The sequence below is a fragment of the Micropterus salmoides genome, unplaced genomic scaffold (genome assembly GCF_014851395.1).
Source record: "Micropterus salmoides isolate LMB-PRFRI ecotype aquatic unplaced genomic scaffold, ASM1485139v1 Ms_hic_scaffold_3, whole genome shotgun sequence".
Lineage (NCBI taxonomy): Eukaryota > Metazoa > Chordata > Actinopteri > Centrarchiformes > Centrarchidae > Micropterus > Micropterus salmoides.
The window spans coordinates 22,574,951-22,595,237 of record NW_024042261.1 but is presented as its reverse complement, the minus strand read 5'-3'; the positions used below and the strand labels follow the sequence as shown (position 1 = coordinate 22,595,237).

At 40.1% G+C, this 20,287-nt stretch overlaps 1 protein-coding gene across 1 annotated transcript in view; it reads left to right on the top strand.

Moving 5' to 3' along the window:
- Positions 1–20,287, top strand: part of cbl (Cbl proto-oncogene, E3 ubiquitin protein ligase) — a 44,220-nt gene that overhangs the window by 4,229 nt on the left and 19,704 nt on the right. Inside the window, exons 2-3 of the mRNA XM_038693890.1 lie at positions 972–1,219; positions 19,934–20,080. Of these exons, the coding sequence (XP_038549818.1) occupies positions 972–1,219; positions 19,934–20,080 (395 nt within the window). The remainder of the gene's footprint in view (positions 1–971; positions 1,220–19,933; positions 20,081–20,287) is intronic.

Genomic DNA, 20,287 nt, shown 5'->3' with positions numbered 1-20,287 from the left:
AGAATTCCCCCTCTGTTTTGTCAATGATTGACGTTAGTCAGGCTGTTCAAATAGAAGCTTCTGTCAGTAAAAACAGGCTTTTGTGTTTTTTAGTTTGTTTCTTTTCTTTTCTTTCTTTTGTACTTACAAAGTTTATTTTGTGATGTGTCACTGTAGTTGAAGTTTACGTCCACGTTGTCAGTGCTTCAGCCGTTCAAATTTGCAGGAAACCACCAGAATTTGTATTTTTAAGGCAGAAGTGGTATATGATGTGCAAATTGAGATGAGGAAGTTTAAACGTCAACTTCTCTAAACATGCTGAAGAAGTGGAGAATCAGACTGTGGTGACCTATAGTTATTGACTTGGCAGTCACATAATGAGCTCCTAACATAGCTGCTCATGTCTACAAAACGATGGAAAATGAATAAGAAATGGGGATAATTAGCGTCACAGAAACCATGCGTAGATGAATGCAGATATGCCTTTGTCCTCTTCCACAGTTGTCTTTTTTGTATAGATACAAGAGGAAGTAGTGTGACAGTGGTGAAATAACTCATGATGTGTGATACCCAGTTTATTCCATCATATAACGTGGACAGTTACCACACTCTGAAAGCTCCGAGCTTGACTCTGACAAGGCTTTTTAGGGCCCTTGACTTTGTTGCCATTTTCCATTCTGCATGTCTTCCTTCTAGGCTCCCTGACAATATTCCGTTCTAAAGATAAGTGCTCTAATACAGAAAATATCTGTATTATGCAAGACTCTGTCTATAAGTTAATGTCTCACTGATGTACAGAATGAAAATGCATAGTGGCATTTTAGAGAACTTTCAGATATTCTTTCTCACTCACTCTCCATCTACCTCCTTCTCGCCACCCTCTTTCTAACACATCTTCTGTCTTGCTTTCCTCTCATCTACCTTCTTTCTTGCACCCACTTCTTGTCTCTAACTGTATCTTATCTTCACCCGCGCATCTTCTCTTTTTGCAGGTGGTGCGTCTATGCCAAAACCCCAAATTGGCTCTGAAGAACAGCCCCCCTTACATCCTGGACCTGCTGCCAGACACCTACCAGCACCTGCGCACCATCTTGTCTCGCTACGAGGGTAAAATGGAGACTCTGGGGGACAACGAGTACTTCCGGGTCTTCATGGAGAACCTAACCAAGAAGACCAAGCAGACCATCAGCTTGTTTAAGGAGGGCAAGGAACGCATGTACGAGGAGAACTCACAACCCAGGTGAGTACAGTGGCTAAAAGTATGGCACCTAGTAATATTAAATGAGTGAATATTGTTCTAGAGGTGACTAATATGAAAATTGCCCAGTTTGGTTTCTCTTTTCTCTTCTCAAACCGTATTGCTGAGCCGTAGCGTTTTCTTTAATGAAGCCATCCGAAACGGGGGAATTAGTGGCGTGACGTCTTTGTGATAGCTGCTGTATCACAAAAGACTTCACACCTCATATTCATTCATTCCTCCTGAATAATTATGACTACACAGGCACAGAGTGAACAATTGCACCCATCCCCAGCCCCCAGGGCGGTTGTAGCTCAAGATGGAGAGAGGTGTTGTGGTTTGAACATGTGAGCATCTGTGGTCACAATGGCGCTTAATCTACAGCTGCCTGCCTGCCTGTCACTTTGTTTTTGTGTCTCTCTATCTCTACCATCTACTTAAACATTTTCTCTTCATGTAGCTGTCTAACAGTAATACTTTCTTTTTTTGAAATCACCCTACGTCTCCGTCTCCATCTCTTTCCTCTTACAGTCAGTAATCTGCCTCCATCCCTCAGAAAACAGACATACAAGTGTATAGTCTGTGTGATAAGTAAGCAGTTGTCCTGTTTTACGTGTGAAGGGACTTGTAGAGAGTAGATATTCCTCATGTCTCCATTGTTTAAATAAATACCAAACGAGAAAGGGCATTCTTTTGAAGACAAAAGATACCACAGAAGACAAAATAGAGCTTCTCATAAGCACAAAGTTATTGATGTGGTAATGAGTAGAATCTCTGAGGGGCAGCCTTGCTGCTGGATGGAGCCGTTCCTACTTCTTTGCTTGAATCAGATGCCTTTTAGTTCACTGCATGCTTTGGGCAAATGCTGTCAGACATAGTTGTAACAGGCGTAATGTACAGTTATGTATGTTATGAAATAGTAAGTTAACCTTCGTTAGGTTTCCCTAGGGAGTCTGTCGCACAAGATGTGATGTGAGCCAGTATCAAATATTATCCCAATAAAGGCTTTCTCCAGATCTGCATCTGGGCTGCTTGCTTTTTCTTGCTGGCAGGGAAAAAGATGACTTGCAAAAGATTTTTTTAAAACCCTTTTTGTGGTCCAGGCATCTTTTTATGTCTGGCTGCTGTAGCTGCTGTTGTCAGGAGCTTTCGGATTGGTCTGTCGGGCAGTTAGTGGATGTGGAAATGGTTGGACGGAAACTATCTCCTGAGTAGTTACTAGCAAATATGGACCTGAAATCGGGTTAATTCGTTTGCCAACTGTAGTATTTATTTTTTTAAATTTTTTTTTACAAAGCTTCTATCGTAAATAGTTTAACAAAATCCTTAACAGACCTGATCGAAAAAAAAAAACGTTTACACAGCTTTGTGTTTTGCCTTGTTATAGATATTTGTCTGTGTTATTGTGTGCGTGTTGATAAAGCCTGGGAAGGCAAACATTTTCTTTTAAATTTTCATCATATTAAAAAAGTATTCAACTCGGAATACGTTGATACTGTTGTTTGAGCTGCTGTGTGGTCTTTGAAAGGAGCAGTCCATGTCCTTCACGGATAAATCAATGTTTATGCATAATGAGTCGAGTTGACAGTTGATAAATATTTATTGCATTTAACATTAGGGTTTAACAGGTGATCCACTTCATCCTTGCAGAGAAGGTCAATTGCCATGAACAGGGAGTTGATGTGTAGCAGTGAAGACCTGACTGGAAGGTAGAGCCTTTTCCTTCCTCCTCTGTCACTGTAGTGTATTCTTGACATTTCTATTGAATCACCAGACACTTTGGTCATCTTAAGGCCTGTATGTCATTGGTGCTTCAGTTAATAGTAACAGAAATCTATCTAAATGTAGGTAAATGAGGTAAAGGTGTAAAATGAATGAGCTCTACAGCTTCAACTTTGTGACAAAATAAACTCTGGAGCAGAGCCAGCTGCGTTTGTGGTGTTGCTGTGTGTCCTTTATGTCATAGCATATACATGTCATAGCTTTCATTAGTTATTGCATTAGTTTTTTAAAAAGGGCCACTAAAACAGCTATAAATAAAGAATTAAGCTTTCTCTGATTTACAGGGTTGAGTCAGAAATGTCATGTTCAAAGACACTTTCTTCACCTAACCTGCTGTCTCTACTATTTCTTGTTTTGAGAGAATAAGGTAATAAGGTTTTTATCTAGCCAGTTGTAAGTGATACATCCTCATCTTGTTGCTCAGTTCCTCAGTGAGACTGTTGTTTCCCAGCTACCGTGACGGTAATCTTGCAGAAAGAAAACCCCCACTAAGGCAACCAGAAAGAAGAGGAAGCCTCTCTCTCAACCACCCATGTATTTAATATGAGCTGATAAAGTTGTTTTTAGTCCTTGTGCCATTTCTCTGTGAAATTTTCATCAATGCTTCACAGCGAAGGACTGCGTAGAAAGAAATTCCTGGTTTAAGCAGAGGAAACGCACACAGTAGCCAGGCATTACACACAAAGACTGCTATTGTTTGTGTGCAGAAGGCAGTGGCAGTGACACTAACCAATGGGTATCAGCCCACTTAAGAATGCTATAGAAGCAACCAATGACGTTGTACTGCTAGCGAGACTTGTATGTGGTTAGGCTGCAGCTGAGCTCAGCACATGGCTTAGACTTAAAAGTTGAACTGTGGGGATAAAGATAATCTTATTCCCTGAATGCAGAAGGAATAGTTTGATAATAATGCTTTCACTGTGTTCTTCAAATTAGCCTTAATTAAAAATATGACAACATTGGCACTTATTATTCCCACCACTGTGACTTCACTTAGCATCAGCACTTGATAGCTGTTGACTTATAAGACGATGAACAGGACACCGTGGCTTAATATTTTTTATATAGGGTGTAGGATCCGAGTGTTTCATGAGAGCCCTGAATGCAGCGTGGGTGGACATGCTGTGTTGTGATGCCGTACAGACTTATCCACAATGTCTTCTCCAGAGATTTAGACCCTCTGTTTATCTACCCCCCCCCCTCCCACTCCCCATATGTTCCTCACAGATTGTTTAGCTTTAGAGATGAAGCAGAGTTGAGGTAGTATTGTAAAAGCTCGGGTTTGTTTTTTTTTTTTGTTTAGCAGCAAGTCTGCTGAGCCTGGGTTTGACCTGCATAGAAGCGGAGTTGTGTGAGTAAGAGGTGCTGTGTATTTGCAATGTTTTTATGTAATTATGATGCAGGGTAAAGAGAAAGAAGTTCCATGTTGTTCACAGCAGAAGAGTGAGGATGAAAGTGAGTCTACTTAATTATTAACACTGACGGCCCATATTCAGTCAGAATCAACAGAACACAGCCAGCACTTCCTCCTTGTTTGGCTCACTTACTTCCTCTTCTGGCTTGACACACAGCTAAGACACTTTCTACTCAGAGTTGACACATACAGAAATTAGTTGGTTTTAATCGTCAGTTGTTCTTCTCCACCCATGTGTAGCAATTTTCTTTCTCCATTTTGAAGAAGATACTAACTAGAAAAATAAAATGCTACAATCCCAGATTACCTTGTAAAATGGTTTGTTTTTGTTGGGCCAGAACCAGAGCTGAAACAGTTAACAATAAACATGAAATTAATCTAACTATTTGATAATTGATTAATCATTTAAGTCATTTTTTAAGCCAAAATGCCAAACATTTGCTCGTGCCAGATTCTTAAATGTGTTCTGCTTTTCTCTGTTTTATATCATTGTAAACTGAATATCGGTATTTTGTCTGTAAAAAGTGCAATTTGATGACACACATTGTACTCACCTTGGACATCTAGGGAAATTATGATGGGCGTATCTCGCACTTTTCTGACATTTTACAGACATGACAAGAAAATGGTTAGTTGCTGCTTTGTTGAACTGTTCCAGATCCAGGAAATACCAATTGTAAGGCTGCAGCTAACAATTATTTTAATTATTGCAAAATTCTTTGTCTAGAATCAATGAATTAATTGTTATAAGCCTAACCAAATACACTTGTAGTTTGTAAAGTGAGAAAGAATAAAGTCGCTAACCCTGCGACTTTATTCTTTCTCACTTTACAAACTACAAGTGCTGCTGTATGAGAGTCTTACCTGAAGAGAGGCTATGAAGTCGTCATTGTATGCGACACAAGCAATACAATATTATTAATGAAATTGTGTCGGACTTGGTGAATTTAGCGCGACAGTCTATGGAGGATACACATGTGACAACGTCCAGTTTTCAACACAATGTATATACAATATGGAAATAAGATTAATTGGATTACATTCACTGGAAGAATATAACATGTTACATGTGTCCATTAAAAGTAAAAAATAAATAAATAAAAAATGTTAGCAAAATGAATTAAAAATAATTAATTATTTTTGGATTTTAGGTAGCTGGAAATTTTTTTTATTAAATTAAATTTGTTGACTTTTTTGCTGTTTCATCACCATTTATAGCTGTTTTCTTACGGAGCATGCTCCCTGACGCCCCTAGAGGCTCTGATGTCCACCCACCATAGTCCCACAAAATCCTGTGGGAAACACCGTATGACATGATCATATTTGAGAAGCTGAAACCAGTGAATGCTTGAAAAACGACTGAAACGATTGTTAATTAAAGTAGTTGCAAAATGGATTTTCAATTGGCTTGTTTTTTCCGCTCTACAAATGTGCACCAGCCACAAACCAAAGATGGCAGGCATTTAGCTGTGGCGGGAATAGTGAGTTGTAACTGTGGTCTCTTGATGAAAAGCTTTGCAAATTAGGTTTGGTTAATTGTTCTGTGTTGAGAAATGAGTGTGTCGACATGGTCTGAGTTTCTTCTTGGGTTTTAACACAGCTGCTTTGTCTGTAACCAGTGTGTAAATTTACTTATGGTCAGATAGGAAACTTAAAAGTTAAACATTGTACATCCTACAGTCTTTGAGCAGAGAAATACAGTAAGAAGGGTTGATCAATGTGTCCTCAGAAAAGCCCTTTAACCCTCCTCCTCCGTAGGTCTAACCGGATACAGCTTTGACCTCTTTTTGATCGTCTTCCTGGGCTAAGCTCCCCTTGCATCCTGACCACCGTTGATAGGTCCAGCTGGTCACAGGAAGTGGTGGGCTTATAGGCTGCAGGGTGATGCAACTGCACTGCGGGACAGTCTCCACTGCAGAAACTGACATGCAGGCTAATAATGTGTCATTTATTTGTAGAATGGGTGTATATGTCTCTTATGGACTTATCTTTACACACCTAATCTGTTGCTAGTGAAAGGCATTATGGCTGTTGGGTTTGTTTTACAGCGCTATAAGTACTCTCCACTAGAGCTGAGCAGTGTCAACATTTTCACACCCTGAATGTTTTAGTCTTTTCTAAAACTGTTTTTATTATCACAGTAAGCATGATGTAAGGTTGAACTCCTTTGGATTTGTAATATTTGAGGATGGTATTTTGACAGAGCTTTGTGTAAAGCCAACATTATTAATAGAAAACACTGCCAAACACAGCTTTCTTTTTTTAAATGGGCAAAATAGCCTGTTTGTCTGCATTTGTAATGTTTTATTACTGTGGTTTAAATTTTACCTCTTTCTTCCCAATGTTGTACGCATTAACAACATCTTCATATATGAAGAGTTAAAACAATTGGTAAATTAATCAATTGGTCAATTAACAGAAAAATACTGTAGTACCAACGATATTGATAACCAATTAATTGTTTTGACTTTTTTCTATTATTTGCCGCTGTTTTGTTTAATCTATCCTAGTAGACATTATAAACTGAATATCTTGGGCTTGTGGACTGTTGTTTGGATAAAACAAAACATTTAAAGATGTCACCTTAGGCACTGGGATAGAAATGTTCCCTATTATCTGACATTTTTAAGACTTAACAATTGTTCAATGAATCAAGATAATAAGAATAATTGTTAGTTGAAGCGCAACTCATTTTTTAATGAACAGTTTTGTCCACATATCATTTAGCCCCACACTCTTCACCTCTTTCTTTACTTGCTTCCATCATCCCCACCTTCCTTTACTGGAGTGTCACTCCAGTCCTTTGCACAATAGAAAAATGCATTCCAGACATGCTTCAGTGATATTTTTTACAATGGTCGGTAGTAACAACTTCCTCGAGCTCTACTTATTCAGCCTTCCTTGCAGCTCAACTACTGTTCAGGCTTTAGTGGCAGGTGCCACGAAGAGCCTTTCACCAAATAATGATTGATTGAACCATGATTTCTCTTTACTCTACATGACAACATTCAGTTGTTTTTATAAATATTTAGTAGTTACTGTGTAAAATGTGGATACTTCTTAGAACATTGAAGTGCTAACTGCAAAGATGAACATTGAGTGTGTTTTACTCCACTATTTTTATCTAACATTCAATATTATTGTTAGTTTCCTTTATAGTGCAAACCACTTTTCAATTTATTCCAGGTTTAGAAATTGCCAAGGAACCGTGTTAGTGTCTTTATCTGAAACATGGTGGTGGTTGTGGTGGTGAAACGTGCACACTTTCAGTGGGTCGGGACAGGTGCTTGGCGCTGTTGTGTCTAGTGCCACTACAAAGATACTAGCTGCTGTTTGTACTTGTGACAGCACCTGGCTGTCTGTACATGAGTGTTTTGATATAATTCTCAGTTTTAAATATTTTAGCTCGGGGCACATCTTGTTAATGCTATCAACTCTAGACAAAAAGATGACAGTATGACATTCATTCTGCAGCTGTATACAGTAAAGTGCTTCTGTGCTATCAATGATTGATGTAGTCATGCCTTTGTGGACAGAGGAAAAACATGTCATGATATGGTACAGTGCTTCTTATTTTGGTTTACCAAGAGAGCCACCATCCTAAAATATGATTTTCTATTTTCTATAAACGTTCTTGACATCCATGTAAAACAAAGGACTGAGCACAGCTCTTGACTTTTGACTATCTGAAAAACTCATCTTATCACTGCAGCTATATTACTGTAGGAAAGGTCTGTGTTTGTAGTGTTAGAGGAAGCCTTAAGGAAATGCAGCGGTGCATTACAGTGATGTCAGATCAACGTGATTACAGGAGAAAGTTTGCATGAATATCATTCATTCCGGTTTTATCAGTAGTTGTTGGGTTAAGTTTAGTTTAATGATTTAGCTACTCCCACTCATGTTTTAAAAACAGAAAAATACAGTCATGGATAGTTTAATAATATAGATTAAACTTCATTCAGTTCAATGAAAAACATGCTACACTGAACTGATATGAGTACTGTATTGTTTGAGGTTTTAAGATTGTGCCCAGAGAGTGGTCTGCTATATGTGTTTCCCTGCTGGTCTTGGATTTAATTTTACCAGAACTCTTTTGTTTCCCGACAGCCTATGCCCCCCGGCTATCAAACTGTCTAAATAAAAAATGTTGAAGGTGAAAATGCGTTGTTTCCCACGGAAGTGAAACACTCGCTTTTGCTAAAAAGCTCTTTATCAGTGCACTTTAACAGTGACTAAATGAGTAAGAGTCAAAACCCTGAGATCTGGGGCCTAATTTAGCAAGTTTTGAACGAGACCTAATAATAGCAACTTTAGACCTAAAGCATACTCGGGTGCCTGAACTGAATTTTATCTACAGGGTCTCTTTCTTAAGTAGATTTACTTTAGCATAGCTCTCATATCCAAGACAGCCACCATGCTGTTTCACACCACTGCTGTGCATTCACTCTTAGATATAGAACTGAATGTGCTACCTGTTTGGATCATCTGTCTGTACAAACCCTGATGAATTAAGAAAAGCAAGTGTTGCCTTTCTCTGCACTTTGACAGCAGGGAGTCTTGTGGTTAGCTAGTAGGTTGTGATGGAGTTGGGAGTGAAGTGAGGGAAGCATTCGGTGGTTAGCCTAGCATTCAAACAGCCATCAGTGCTGGGAATGGAAAACACAGTTTATACTTTAGAGGCTGCGGGTGTTTCAGCTTCAATTACATTTTGCCTACACATGTAGCTCGGGGCTCTATGGGCAGATACAGACGCATACACACGCACAAATAGCAGAGCATCATGGTTATTTATGTCCCTGTGGTATCAGTGAGCAGCCGACTCATGTAGTCCTCACACTATTAGATTATGGTGATTAGCATGACGCAACCCACTATCTTCTCTGTCCGGCAGGGTAGAACAAGTGCTTGCTGTTTATGCACACAGAGATAAATGAGCTCAGATATGCACTATGATATGACTATTCAACTGTAGAGAGGATAAAGCTTTAAGAAAAGAACTGTTCTCTCTTTTTTTATTTTACAATTTTTATTTTCTCTAAGAGCTTTGAAAGAGAGATTTCATTAAAATAAAAATGCACATTTGGAGAAGTTGGTCTGGACTTTGCACTGCGGTTTATTATTCAGGAGTTTGCGTAAGAAGCAGTTAAGTGTGTTTGGATCATTGCTTAAGTGCAGTGTAGGCTGTGTGTGTTGTGCTGTCATGGCTGTTTCCTGATGGAGATCTGGAATGAAGCCAGTTCCGGAGAGTTAAATTTATAAAGTGATGACTTGAGCAAAATGGTGAGCCACAATTTTAAGCACATAATCTCCTGTGTTTCCCAGTCCTACAACAAAATATATTTTTAATTTCTGCATGCGTTTCTAAATGCTTTTGTCTAAATGTTCAAATTATTACATTTTGTGTCCAAAATAGTATTAACGAGTCACGATCATAGGCTGTCTGTAAAGATGGACAGCGCATCTCCACTTCCTCCCACTGTACAAAAATGAAACCAAAATATCCTGGATACGAGCCGCTGCCATCTCGCATTTGTCCCAGTATGTGTGAACCAGAAAAATCATTTACCCATTAATTACAAAAACAGCAAGAGAGATGCATCGTCGGTCCACTTTGATTATACGCAAGCCAAGATTAAAGTTTTGTAGCTGAAGCCGTAAGATAGAAGACAATAGTAATAAGATTAGCAAGGTTTGGGTTTGGCTAACTGGCTATTTAACTATATCTGGTGCCTTCTGTTGAGTCATGTTAAGATTATACTAGTGGTGAACTATATAGGATAGTATTATATGAACTTATAATGAATATTGTCATGAAAAGAAAGAAAAGCATACAGCGCACCTGAGTGGAGCAGCATTGAAAAACAATTGTAAAACTGAAGCCGACACGTGCAGATTAACTTTGCCCAGCCAGTGCAACACCGGCATACGCACTGATAGTGATCAAGTCACTCTCACGCAAAGCCGGAGGTCCCCGCCTCACTTTCCTGTCAAAGGTGAAAGTGAGTGTAAATATGTAGCCTACAACTTTGATTAGAGGACGAATAGGAAAAAATGAGAGTGAACTGCGGGAACAGCAGTATCTATCTTTTTTTTCTCCCACTCCTAGTGGGTCTTTTGCAGGTCAGTCGCAGCCAGTTTGTGCTCAAGCAGACAAAAAAATGTAACGTTAAAAAATGAAGCGCGAACTTGCTCTGTTTGGGACTGTGAGCTACACTTATCTGAGCTTAAGTTAACAAGTGTGTAGATTGTGGTGAGATTTCTGCCTGTTCACAGGTATTGTCGGTTAGTTTCGTTTTCCCCATGCATGAGCACCTCCTCGTCTCATCCAGTTCTGTGTCTGTCAGACAGTCGAGGGGATACTACCAGCAAAGCAAAATTCTGTCTTGTAATATTACGACTTTTTTCTCAACATATCACATATCACCACACAGAAATGTGGGAGAGATTCTGAATGTGCAGAAGTTTTAAGCGTGAGAAGAAAACAAACAAATTTATAGATCTTAAATCCCCCAAAAAAAGACACAAAAGAGGGAATACTAAATCATGTGTGTTAACTCAGCAGAGATGATATTAAATAAGTTGATCTACAGGAGAAACATATTTAAAAGCAAAAAAGAATGTCTGAGAGATTTCCTGCATTATATTTCATTGCATTCCATTTTGAATTGTCACCTGTCCCCTCAGTTTTGTGAGGGGACAGGTGACAACATTTCCATTGGAGTAGAAACTTTAATAACAATAGTAACAACAAACAACAATAATAATAAAAAATCAACAATTTTTAGGGCAAATAGACAATATCTTTTTGATGGGGGGCGGTAAGGGACCTGGATAATGGATAGGGGGGCACAGGCCCTAAAAAGGTTTAGAACCACTGCTCTAAAACATGCAGTGTATGATGCAGTGACTCAGAGAAAACGCTGCTGTTGAATGTATCTAATACTGCATGACTGTCTACAACGAGGACCTGCAACTTTGAGATTTCACACTAACTTTTCACATTTAAAAGAGGAACTAATTTGGATAACTTCTAAGTTAGGCGGGAAGCAGTGTTAGATACTTGTTCAGCTCCCGTTTACATGTCCCCTCTGGTTTAATCATTTCTGACTGTAATTACCAGAGAAGCGGCTCGCAGATATATTTAGAATATGTTAAACGCTATAGTTTAACCGCTCATTAACCTTGGTACTGCTCCACTGATAAACATTAGCTAGGTTTGTGGCTAATTTATTAACATGCAGCGTTAGCTGCTGTAAGTGATGTTAAAGAATATTTGGAAGTAATGAACTAGGGAGAAATGATAGGACCGTTCGCTAGAACTGTTTCAGAAATCAATCTACAATCACATCTGTCAGCAGCGTAGCCATAAGAGGAGGTAGCGTGGGTGCACGGGGGCAGCCGACCCAGGCCCCGTTATTGGGCAGCAAATGTTTTGTCAGTTGCTTGCAGGCATGACCGCATGAGAGAATTACATACAAGTAAGAACCAACGTGAAGAACACTCAATGCAGCCATTCTTATCAAATGAAACAGTCCCTTCACTCCTGGTTTCAATAGTAAATCACCATAAATCACAAAGTAACTTTTGTATTTCAAGCAAATAGGAGACTTATTAGCAAATTTTAACAAAACTTTCTTCACCGCCATGCATCATGGGAATCCTGAGGGACGGACTTAGGCAGCTATATATCACCCCGGACTCTCACAGGCAGCACGTGCGCCGCGGTTCAGTTCCGTCCTCACCTTCCACTGAGAGCAGGGAGCATTTCAGAATAAGGGCATTTGCCTGCCTGATTTTGATGACATGTTTAGATTTTGGTGATAAGTGCTTGCTTTTTGTGCTTCTACTATAATTAAGTAGGCTACGTAGTTAAATTGTTTCTTTTTTGTCTGTTTGAACTGTTTTTATTTTTTGTTGATTATATGATTGGGGGTCTGCGCAGCGTATTTTATTTTGAAAATGGCTGCGTATTCTCTCCAGAGAGGAGCGGAGAGATACTTCAGGTGTGAGCACATGCAATGACTAGAGTGGCTGCGGTCAGCTCCAGCAGCCACGACACAGACAGACTCAGTGGGCTTTTGGAGTGAGTCCGGGGTTATGTAAACTTGGTATAAATGACTTACTAAATGACTACTACAAGTGGGCCCTGTGATGAAGTTGTAACAAATGAGTTGTAACAAATTACCAACTCACCATGAACACTGAGTGTGAGAGCTACCAGGAGCTACTCTCTGTGGTCAGCTGATGTTTTGTTCTGTGGTGCTGCAGTGTTTTGAACAGAGGAGCTGCAGAGCGCCCTCTGGTGGACTAACTATGCAACACTCATGAGATGATGGAAGGATCCGAGTCTCCATTCCTTTTTTTAGTGGTCATAAATCGGCTGTTAATAACACTGATACAGATTTATGTTCAAGTAGCTTATATCAGCCAAGGGATCAGTGTTTTAAAAAAGCTGTGTCCATATTTTAAAATCTTTTTTTAAGCCCCATGCCTGGTGTCCAGATATTAGGTTCTTCACTTCCGTAGTCCTCCACTGGATTTCACATTATAATTGCACACAAAGAGCAAACACACACACACAGTATAAATATTGGTTTAATAAATTGTTTGTTAATAAACTGTGTTACTTTTTACTGTTTTTCACTGTGCTCCTAAATGTCTCTGTGCGCTCCTTGGCGGGGAAGAAAAATAAGTGTAGGGCCCGGTGTCTGTACTGTAGTCAGCCAGGATGACTTTCAGCATCACCAAGTAGGTGTAACAGAATTCTGTATTCTTTTTTTTTTTTTAAACTGTAGTAATAAGATCGTTCATTGTGGTTAACAGCTATTTCAGTGTGGGCTTTTTTAAACAATTCCCAACATTGAATATTGTCTTAAACTGGGTGAAAAACCGGTAGTCTATGATTTATCTTCACAATGTGTATCCATCATATGCCATGTTTCCATTCAGTTGGAATAACTGTGCTGAAGCATGAGCAACTGTGAACAGAGCCTGTGAAGGCAGGCACAGTGTGTGAGTGCTTTGCATATGACCAGAACAGCATAGTAAAAAGTGACGTGTACTGTGCTGACGTCTCATCATGTTACCTGAAGTAAATGCCCGTATGCACCTCTCGATCTAATCAGTGTGCTGTGACTGTTTTGTGTCTTACTGTTGCTCTCTGCAATATTTAAAACTGACAAAAAGTGATTATAAATGTCCAGGGTTCAGTTTGTGTCTGATGTCCATTTCCCTTTTAGCCTGGAGCAGAAAGGATAATACAGCTGCATGACGATATTACAGCTACTTGTGACTCTTGCCAATCCAGACAGGGTCTTATTCTGTAAGGTTGACCCTTGCTGGCTGTGCTGCGGTGTATTAGCGCAGTGCGGTGCTGGCTGGCTAGCTGCGCTACTTTATCACAGCCAGCAGGAAACAGGAAGGGAGCAGCCAGCTGCAAGGTCAGAGGTCAATCTATAGCGTGAGGGGGATGTGGACAAAAACCTTGTGTTCAGAAAAAGGTTTGGCGTGTTGCCTTGGTCGTGGTTAAGAGTGAGGTGAGAGAAAGAAAACACTAGAGACATATGACGATCCAGAGTAGTCAGCAAACCAATTCTCTGTACGTCTGTAGCCCACTGACTCTGCAGCATTGTCCATGTTGGCAAAGTAGCTTAAATAGCAGTAACTGTGTGTGTGACACACACACACACACACACACACACACACACACACACACACACACACACACACACACACACACACACACACAGAGTGTACAGAGCTGTTATTGTGGGGTGGAGAGGGGCATGCACAGAGATAGACAGAGGGATGCTAAGACAGATATCAACTTGTCCTGCTACGTGTGAGATTGAGTTGAGATACAGGTTCAAATCAGAGTTTCAAAAGAATGTTCCGCTTGCCTTTTGGTAAAGCTCTCTCTATCGCACACAAAGATGCAACAAAGTCTCATTCACTGTGCAGATCTTGTGCCAGTGACAGCTGTACCACCCTGTGAGGTTGATGCCAGTCAGACCAGTGTTCGCTTTCATTCTTTCTTTCTGTCTGAGTCACACACATGGATGTTGGCTGCTAAAAACACACTCCAGGGGTATGTGGACTCACTGTGTATGCACCTTATGTGTAGAAAAGCCTAGACCGTTGCTTATCAAACTGTTTGGCTGTGTCTCCTGAAAAATCCTGACACCCCCAAGGCTCTTTTTAACAGCATACACATACTGAGCAAGCAAGTGCACAGTCACATGTTTGGGGATTTTTTGACTGAGAATGCGACTTCACATGAAGCTTCCTGTGTTTTCGCAGATATGGTGACTGTCTTTTCCTGACGCAGGTTCATCGCTGTGGTTTTTATTTGTTTCTGTTCAAAGCCCTGAAAAAAACTATTTTCTCAATTAGATTCTTAAGCGATGGGGTCCTACATGAAAACACACTGTTAAAAGTTAGAACCCTTTCAATTATGTCACAATCATTTCTTTCTTGTCTGTCTGAAGTGCACAGGGCTCAATCTGAAAATAATGATGTCACTTATTTCCACGCACCATTGTTTTTGAACATTTGAATCAAAATGTGGTGACGTGTTGTTGGCCTTTGTCGCCAGCACTGTCAATCACATTTGATCAAACTGCACCCCCAATTCATTCACTCACTGTTATGAGCTAAAAGACGAGTGAATATTGGACTTACCTGTGTAAGTTTAACATTACTTGAAATTAATGCTGCTCTGTCTTCTGGATGTGTGATCAAGGCAACATGTTAGCCACAGGTGTTGTCTGCTCCCTACTATGAAGAAATGTACTTGTTTTAGTTACAACTGAAACTATTGATCAGTTAGTCGATCGGCTAAAAATTAAATCAGCACCTATTTTGATAACCTGTTAATCCTTTCAGTCATTTGTTAAGCAATCATTTACTAGTTCACGCTTTTCCATTGTGATCATTGGCTGCTTTTCTCTGGTTTATATAAACTGAATGTCTTTGGGTTTAGGGCTGTTTTTCTTTCTTTTTTCTTTTTTTTACATTTTGTGCCTTAAACAATTAATCGAAAATATAGTTTGCAGATTAATCAATGATGGTAATAGTTAGTTTCAGCCCTTTGCATGCCAGGAGAAGCCATTTTGTAAAAACTGGGGATAAGTGATAAAAAAACTCAACTTGACCTCAGTTTGCTCTTCATAGATAGACTGCTTGTCTGTTTGCCTTCTTTTGCAAATTTTCTCTTTGCATTTGTTCTGAACTTATCTTCAGATCACAGTTGGATTGGCTGAACTGAACTTCTAGCTTCTACTTGCAGAGCTACAGCTTACCGAATGTAGCCCATAGAAATTTTGAGACAGAGCTGAATCGATTGCCCTTTGGTCTGCTGAAAAGCCGAGCTTTAGTGTCTTCAGATCACAAAATTTTAGTGAGAATCTTCAAACATATCATAAGCACTTGCTGGTGAATTAGAAATGAAATGTAATGATGCTTTTGAGGAGAGGATTTTATAAGCTTGAATTCTTAAGTAGCACTCATGAATGTTTCAAGTTGAGAGATGAGTAGAGTGGATAAGTGGATTCATAATTGGGAAAACTAACTCGGATGTGGAAATTTCAGTGAGGGGATTAATTCCATGCCTGAAATTGAGAGATAGGAAATGTCTTTGTATGATTACGTTGTAGATGCAGGTAGGGGAGGAAGGGGCTAGTTGTAATTTAGATAAAAGCACAAGGTAAAGAGAGGTTGACAGGAGAATGGATGAGACTGCAGCTTTAAGGCTCAGTAGGCCAGTAGGGCTAGGACGCAGAAGAAACAGAAGAGGACCTCCCGCTGAGATGATAGCCGCTGAAGAAAACACAAAGGGATGCGGTGTCACAAACGCCGGCCTTCCCTCAGATGACACTGGAAAGGGAAGACATTCTCGACTACAGCTGCATGCGTTCCTCATTTGAGGTCTTTTTTTCCATATTGCATCACTGATGAAGGATAGCCCTGACTTCAATGACGTACAGTCCCTGCATCTGGCTTAGAGTCTTGTTGCTGTAGATTGTAAGTGGGCAGAGCAGTTCGACAGATTAGACATCCAGCTACAAGAGTGTTCACTGTTTCAGGATCTTTTACAACTGAGAAGGGTATAAATAAAACACTATCACAGTTTGCAAGCATCACATTTTTTCTTTCAGATTCTTGTCTGCTCCCTCTGAGGTGAACTATCATCCTATCAAGCGCTGGTCTATTTTGGCAGGTTCTCAACGTACACTAATCTTATTCATCCATCTTCATTCACTGTCCTCCTCCCTCATTCACTCTTTCCACTCCCCCCTCTCTCCACTCAAAGGGTGCGTGGTGTGGTGTGGGGCAGCTGCAGTGTAGCCACACTTTCATTGCTGTCTCTCTTGTGCATGTCAATTCACCCTGCCCGGCATCCAGGCACAATCTCCCTCTGTGCTGCCTCATAAATCACGGCTTTCTCAGCATAACGCTTCTAATGCTGCGATGGGTTGCAGGGGTATGAGGACTTGGTTCTCTTATTTCCTTGTCCCCGCTTTTTTTTCTACCCTGCCTTCTCAGTTTTACCTTCCTCAATTATAACTCATCTTACTTATCCTGTCCCTCCTCTGTGCTTGTTGACCAGCCTTTGCACTTGGTTGTATACCAAGATGTCTTAGCCATGTGTGCATCTGTAGACACAGTTGTGTTATCTCCCTGGACCTATGACTATTTCTGTACAGCTAAGGACAGTCCTCAGTGGAAGAAAACACAGAGCAGAAATCTGGCCTTAAGTAAAATGTCTTTCTTAGTACCATCAGTCTTACTGCATATTTTAGAAACTATAACCTTTCATACTTGTAGAAGTGCGCAGTCCTACATTTGAATCCTATGTTTTTTTAAAAGAGGTAAGGCTAAGCGCTCATGTTGCCTCCTCATGTGTGTGTCAAAACTACACTACTACTGAAGCGTCACTGAGTTTGCCTTGGGGGGGGGGGAACGAGTAAAAACTAATTTTGTGTTGCTGTCAAGCTTGTCACGTTTTTTTTTTTTTTTTTTTTCTTTAAGTTGAGCAGTATAACAAGTATGAACAAAACGTGCAACATCTCTACACACCAAGGCTGTGCTAATACCATCCAAAAGATCAAGAATACCTACAACCAACACCCATCGTCAAGAATAGTGTCCACAGATCACCATGCATTGTTCTCAATTGTCTTTGTTTTATCCTCTTTTTTTTTCATGTATCACAAGGAAACCTCAATTTCTGGATCACAATTTCATCTAAAACGTCTTGATGTGACATGTTTATGGCCAGTGACTGCCAGCAGTTCAGTTTTAATCCACAAGCTAGTTGACAGTGGGGATGCACTAGTCTGACTTTTTCAGTCCCGATACCAATATCTGGGCTTTGGGCACCAGCTGATGCAGAGTACCGATCCAATACCAGTGTAAAATTAATAAACTGTATTCCTCAGTGTGAAGGAAGAGACTGGGAATCGTCATTCTTTTATGTGTAAGGCAACATCAGACTTGATAAAGCAGAAGTATCTCCAAACTGCTGACCCCTTGCTTTGAAAAATGTTGAGGTCTACCGGAATACTACTGATTCATCACACAGTACGAGCATAATTTAACTGAATAAATCAACCGATATCCAGCTATTTGAGTCAGTGTCTAGCTGATATGCGAGATCAGCATCTAACAGCTGGACATTTTCACCACTATGTCATGTTTATGATTTTGATACAGGTAGAAAAAAACAGTAGCCAGTGCTACACACAGACACCACATGAATAAAGTGATATATCTCAAAGAACTGTTGTCAACCTGACAGTTAGATGGCACTAGTGTCAAGACTAATTCGGTGTGGAGTAAATGAAGAAACGAGCTAATAAATGAGAGAAGGACGTAGTCAGAAACTATGCACAAAGAGAGAGTTGTAAGGATCACACGTTTAACTAGAGTCAACTTTCTATTTGCCGTGTGTGTGTGTTCCTTCGGCACATTTTAGCTTCACTTATCTTGATCACCCACCACTGATACGGTGGTGTGGGGTAGGGGGTTAGAGTGTGTTTATTGGCAAACTGTTTCCTGATTTGGAAGCCAAGAGATCTCACTTTCACATCTGCTTTACTTTGATATGTTTTGGAAAGCAATTGTAAAAGTAAAATAAAATGAAAAAAATCAGTACAGAAAACATATAATTCATATATGCATGCAAAGAATGTTTAGGATTAGGTTTAATTCTGCATGATTGTCAACTACATCGCATCACTGCATTTGTTTTTTTTTACATTGCCACAGATGGCTGAGCCAACAAGAATGCTGAACTTGTTACTATTTTTAGTTGACTGACATTTGCGATGCACATTTGAATATCTGTTCCATTTCTTTTTTTTCACTTTTGTCAGTATTTTGACTACAAGATAGACAGTTGGTATTTCTTTTGATCATGTTGTAAACTAACCAATGTGAGCCCCTGTATTTGCAAGGTTAATGGCTAACAGTTCATTTGGAACATAAAAATTACAAATCAATTATGAGTCATCAAGTTAAAACTACAGTCTTCATTTTATGCTTGTGTATTTAATGCTTGTGTACTTGGTGACACTACATGTGTACATCGAAAGAATTGATTAGTGGGGTAATACCCACAGTATATTCTGCTGGAGGAAAAGAGAACAAAAAGTAGCACAATGCAAGTTCCACATAGAGATGTAAAATACCCAGCAGTCGAGGCCTATAGCAGCGTAATTAGGGGTGGTTTAGCGCTCACCTTAGCAAACCCTAACTTTTAAGCTTTATTAAAAAGGAAAGTCTTAAGTCTACTCTTAAATGTGGAGTCAGCGTCTGCCTCCTGAACCCCAACTGAGACCTGATTCCACAGGAAAGGAGCTTGATAGCTATAGCTCTGGTTCCCATTCTAATTTTGTGATCTGAAGACACTAAAGCTTGGCTGGATTTAACATGTATTCAGCAGACCAAAGGGCAATCGATTCAGCTCTGTCTGAAAATTTCTATGGGCAACATGCGGTAAGCTGTAGCTCTGCAAGTAGGAGCGAGAAGTTCAGTTCAGCCAATCCAACTGTGATCTGAAGATAAGTTCAGAACAAATGAAAGGGAAATTTTGCAAATATCGCAAGCAGTCTATCTATGCAAGGCAAACTGAGGTCAAGTTGAGTTTTGGATCTACTCTAGGAAGTTACTCTGCATCCCGGGAGCGCTGTGTTTTCGTGGGGTTAATAAGTTACTATGAGCTTAAGGTATGATGGTACCGTAACCTGACTTAAAGTCTTTGTAGGTGAGGAGAAGGATTTTCAATTGTATTCTGACTTTTACATGTAGCGTCTGTAGAGAGGTTAAAATGGGAGAAACAGGATCTCTTTTCTTAGTTCTTGTCGGTACACGTGCTGCAGCATTAACATTACAAGCCTTAACATTACATGACACATGCAATGCATTTCTTTCCAGAAGCTGTTGGGCTGATGTAATTGCGAGGACAATGCAATGTGAGGTGTGAAATCTCACCCCCTTGCCTCTACTCTTGTCTTCCGCAGGCGGAACCTCACCAAGCTGTCATTGATCTTCAGCCACATGCTGGCTGAGCTGAAGGCCATCTTCCCCAATGGTCTGTTTCAGGGTGACAACTTCCGCATCACTAAGGCAGATGCAGCAGAGTTCTGGAGACGTGCCTTTGGAGACAAGTGAGCTTAATTCTATATTACTTTCAGTGGTTCTAAACTGGCACCCTGGGACCCCATGGGGTCCCTTAGGCCTCATCCACACTACTATGTTTTCGAATTAAAACGGAGACCTTTTGCTACGTTTGCACCTCCCGTCCAGACTACAACGACGAAAACGAAGACCTAAAACAGAAGTTTGGGAACGCTGCCGACCCCGTTTTGCATTTC